At 30.2% G+C, this 4,516-nt stretch overlaps 1 protein-coding gene across 1 annotated transcript; it reads right to left on the reverse strand.

Annotated features, from left to right (window-relative positions):
• Positions 1-676: 676 nt before the first annotated feature.
• Positions 677-1,729, reverse strand: LOC136082795 (uncharacterized). Its single transcript, XM_065802218.1, has one exon. The coding sequence runs from the start codon at positions 1,727-1,729 to the stop codon at positions 677-679; it is 1,053 nt and encodes a 350-aa protein (XP_065658290.1).
• Between the last annotated feature and the right edge of the window lie 2,787 nt (positions 1,730-4,516).

Consider the following 4,516-nt stretch of genomic DNA (forward strand, 5'->3'; position numbering starts at 1 on the left):
GCAATTACTTTTAGTTTTGTTAATTTAGTGGCTTTTGATAGAAGCTTCTACATTTTGCGTCTAACTCATTAAAATATATTCGTTTTACCATCCATATAATTATATCAAAAAGATAAATGTAGAAAAAATAAAATTTTATTTGTGAAATGAAAGTTTTACTGTTTTTTTGTGGCTGAGGGTTTTTTTTTGTTTTTTTGTCTTTACAGTAGCACCTTCTTGAGTAGCATGACTGTTTTATATTAAATCTATATTAAATTTTATCTTTATAAAGATTTAGACATTTTTTTATTAGACCATCCGCAGCTTATTAGGAATAATTACATGAACAAATTATTAACATAAGTATCTCAGTCATGACACATACACAAATTTTTTTGGTTTTTTGAAAACCGATTCGTTAGTAAAAGTGTAAAATATCTTTACATATCGTCAGGTTAGAATTATTTTGTTCTATCTCCAAGTTTGAATAAAATGAGTTAATACCTTTTTCCTTTTTTTTGTTGTGTTTTCTTTCTAGCTCTATTACTCTTAAAATTGAAAAAAAAAACAACTAGATAACGGGTGATGCGGAAGTTATCGGACAAAATAAAACGTCAATAACTTATTTTTAAATAAAAAAACAAACTACTGTTTTTTTTTTTTTTTAATAAAGCATTTATCTTTTAATAAAAATATATTATTTTTTATATGAAAAAACACCACCATCTGCAATTGATCTCAATTTTGCTCTGACGCCTTTCATATGCGACTGTAAAAAGTTTAAATCAATTTCTTGTAGTTTTAGTTTAATGCGATCAATCAAAACTTGCTCTGTTGAAGCTTGCCAATCTCCCTCGTAAACCTTCTGTGCCAAATGTCCCCAAAAATTTTCAATTGGTCGTGCTTGAGGCACATTTGGGGGATTGGATTCTTTTTCAACGTAATAGACATATTGGTCCATCCAATTTAGAGAATCTTTAGAATAATGAGAACTTGCTAAATCTGGCCAAAATAAATAGTCAAAGTCTCCATGATACTTGTGAATAAATGGAAGAAGTCGTTTTTCTAAACATTCGTTAATATAGATTGATGAATTGATTGCTACAGCCTTGAAAGTGCGAAACAATGACTCGGACATACCATGGTCAGATATGGCTATCCACATTAATAATTCTTTTGGAAATTTCTCTTTTCCTATGAAACGAACACTCTCTGGGCATGTCTTTTTGTTGTTTGTGTAGTATCCGGAATTTCCAGGCATGTTGTCTCCTGCAAAACAAAAGTATTTTTCGTCATCGATGACTAGAAGCAATTTTGTGTTATAGAGTTGGTTAACTAGTTTCCTGCTTCTTTTCTTTGCCTTTATTTGTTGTTCTATAGTGTATTTTGGAGTCTTTTCACATTTTCTATATTTAATATTCATTTTTTTCAACTGACGACCAATTTTCGATTGATTTACACCGAATTTAATACCTATTTTTCTCTGACTGACCCCTTTTCGATTGTTGACAAGTCTCGTTAATTCGGCTTTCTTTTCTCTAGTCCAGGATGTCGGACAACCAGGGTGCTTTCTATCAGAAAACGATTGAACAGTTTCAAGTCTTTTTAGGTTATCATATATTGTACTTCGAGCAAATCCTTCCTTTTCAAAATGATTTACGATTTTTTTTATTTTTATATTAGGTTTATTTACAAAAAACATTTTTAGTCGCTTTCGAAAAGATTCTCGTTCAGCTGCATTTAACCTCATTTTACCACAAAAATTGATTATTATGCTCAAATAATAATCAGTTTTTGTGATAAAATCAAAGATAAGCCACAAAAACTAATTATTATGCTTAAATAATGAAATTAGGATTTGTCCGATAAATTCCGCATCACCCGTTAGTGTCAAAATAGCGATAGTTATTGATGTTATTTTGTTCTATTTCCAACAAAGAATAAAGTTGTTTATAAATCGTATTAAGTAATACGTTCGTGTTTATTTCCTCTTTAAAATTTTAAAATGGCGGAAAATTTTATGGTATATCTTGGAGTAATAAACCAAAATACAGGTGTTTTCTTATATATTCAAGTGCTATTCTGATTTTTTAGTTATTAATAAAAATTCAGCGCATTATTTAAGTAGAAATGTGGTATCATCTTATTACACGTTCTATATACTAAATAAATAAAAACTCAAATGTAAATGAATCGCTTTCTATATAAAAAAAGTTAACTTTTATTATTTTTACCTATTTGCAATGCATATTTTTTTATGCTTAATTTTTATTTTTAGTTTACCCACAACAAGCTAATATCATGGTTACTCCCTATGTTTCAACACATCCTTCAAATGCCGGTCAACTGCGATTACCTTCGCACGGTGGAAAAACGAGAAAACGTAAAGCAAACTGTTATAACTGGAAACAGTCAAAAAGAAAGCGACTTAGGCAATTAGGTAAAGAATATATAAATATCAGAGACAAAGTTATTCAACCAAAAAGTATTAAAAACAAAAAAGATTGTGGAAATTGTTGCAAATTTAAGTGCTCCGTGAAAATTTCAGAAGATAAAAGAAAAATATTGTTTAGTGGAAGTGGGGAATATCTCAGATTGAAAAGCAACACATTTTTAGTGAAACTACTGAAAGATTAGATAAAAAAATGACTCAGACCAATAAAGTAAGCAAATCAAGAAAAATAATAGAGTTAATAATCTGGTATTTCTGCCCCTACAAAATGGGGCAAACATTGTAAAAAAAATGTTCTTGAAATGACTAAACAGAGTATAGAAAACCATATTAACTTGTTTTCACAGGTTGAGTCACATTATTGTCGAAGCATTTCCTGCAAACAATACTTTGATTTTTCATTAAATTGAAGAAACTTTATGATTTTTATTTAACATATTGCACTCAATATAAAAACTTACCAGCAAAGGAATGTATGTACCACAATATTTTTAACACCAAATTTAATATTGATTTTCAAAAGTCAAAAAAAGATCAGTGTGATACATGCAACCAATTTTGCATTATTGAAAATGCAAATGAAGTGCGAATCCAAAAGTATAACAAGAATATTGCATTAAAAAATGAAACAAAGATCGATAGCAATAAGGATCGAAAGTTAAACTTCCCTACCACAACCATAGTTTGTATTGATCTACAAAATGTTTTGAGCTTGTCAAAAAGTAACGTGGGAAACTTCGTTTACTAAAAGAAAGCTCAGTTGTTATAATTTAACAGGTTACTCTTTGCTGAACAAAAAAGCAAATTGTATATAATGGAATAAAGGTATGTCTGGTCGTTCTGGTAACGATATTGCTAGTGCTGTGATATGTATGCTAAATCAAGTTTACAAAAATCTTCCTAATATTGAGAAGTTTTTACACTGGTTTGATTCTTGTGTTCAACAAAATAGAAACAGTCATATGTCAGCTGCATTGCGTGAGTTTCTTATTGATCATCCAAATGTTGAAATCATTGCACAAAAGAATTGTGAGCCAGGGCATAGCTCCATTCAGGAATGTGATAATATACATAGTCAGATTAAGAAATCATTACATTCGGCGGAAATATTTAGCCCTACCGAGTTGGCAAAAGCAATGTTGAATATTAACCAACGTAAACCATTTTTTGTATACCAAATGCAAAAAAGGGATATCAAAAATTTCTCAAAAATTGCCTGTCTTGTAAACTACAAAAAGGTTCCATACTTTAATGTCAAAACACTTGTATATAGGTCCAATACTCCTGGTCATGTGTATTTCAAGAATCGTTTTACAGATATTTATAAAATGGCACGGCTGTCTAAGCCGTGTCTCTTTAAATATTATTCTTTGGTGAGGCCGTAGCGCAGTGGTTAGAGCGCTTGCTTTATAAAAAGGAGATCCAGGTTCGAAACGAGCTTTGGACATATTTTCGCGTCACGGTAAGAAAGGAGGTGTGAACTTCCTGGTTAAATGCGCGTCTGCGGTGCTTTGTGATAAGACCGTTAGGTCTTCTTGGGGCACCTAAATAAAAAAAAAAAAAAAGCCAAAAAATACTAGAGGATCAGAAAGTAGTTTTGAAGAACCATCAATTCCATTGGCATCTTGTTTTTGACAAGATGCCAATGGAATTTCTGGTGAGGAAGTAAAAGACATTGCTTCTATGTACCCATACATGCCTGCTGTAGATGTTTTTTTCTATAAAACATTATTTCAGTAGTTTTTTTCAACTCTTCATCCGGAAACAAATTTCATTTTAATTGTTTTATTTATGTACTTTAGTTCTGTTATGCAACATTCAGTTTTATAAGTTGTATAAGTTGTATAAGGTTCGTTCAAACCGTTACTAACATGTTATTTATTTTAAAAACTTTGTTTGTTTATTTTCAATAAATCTTTTAAAATAAAAATGATTTTTTTTTAAATAATATAATTCCAGTTAAAGCTCACATCCTTCCACAAGCAATATCAGTTGAATTCTATCTAAGTAGCAATTAGAAAGCTAGTTATATCATCCCATCAATTTAAATTTTCCAACGAAGTGTTTAAGGCTTCTATATTTGCG

The sequence above is a fragment of the Hydra vulgaris genome, chromosome 07, assembly GCF_038396675.1.
Source record: "Hydra vulgaris chromosome 07, alternate assembly HydraT2T_AEP".
NCBI lineage: Eukaryota > Metazoa > Cnidaria > Hydrozoa > Anthoathecata > Hydridae > Hydra > Hydra vulgaris.

Coding starts and splice junctions, on each gene's coding strand:
- LOC136082795 (XM_065802218.1), bottom strand. CDS start 1,729: ATGAGGTTAAATGCAGCTGAACGAGAATCTTTTCGAAAGCGACTAAAA.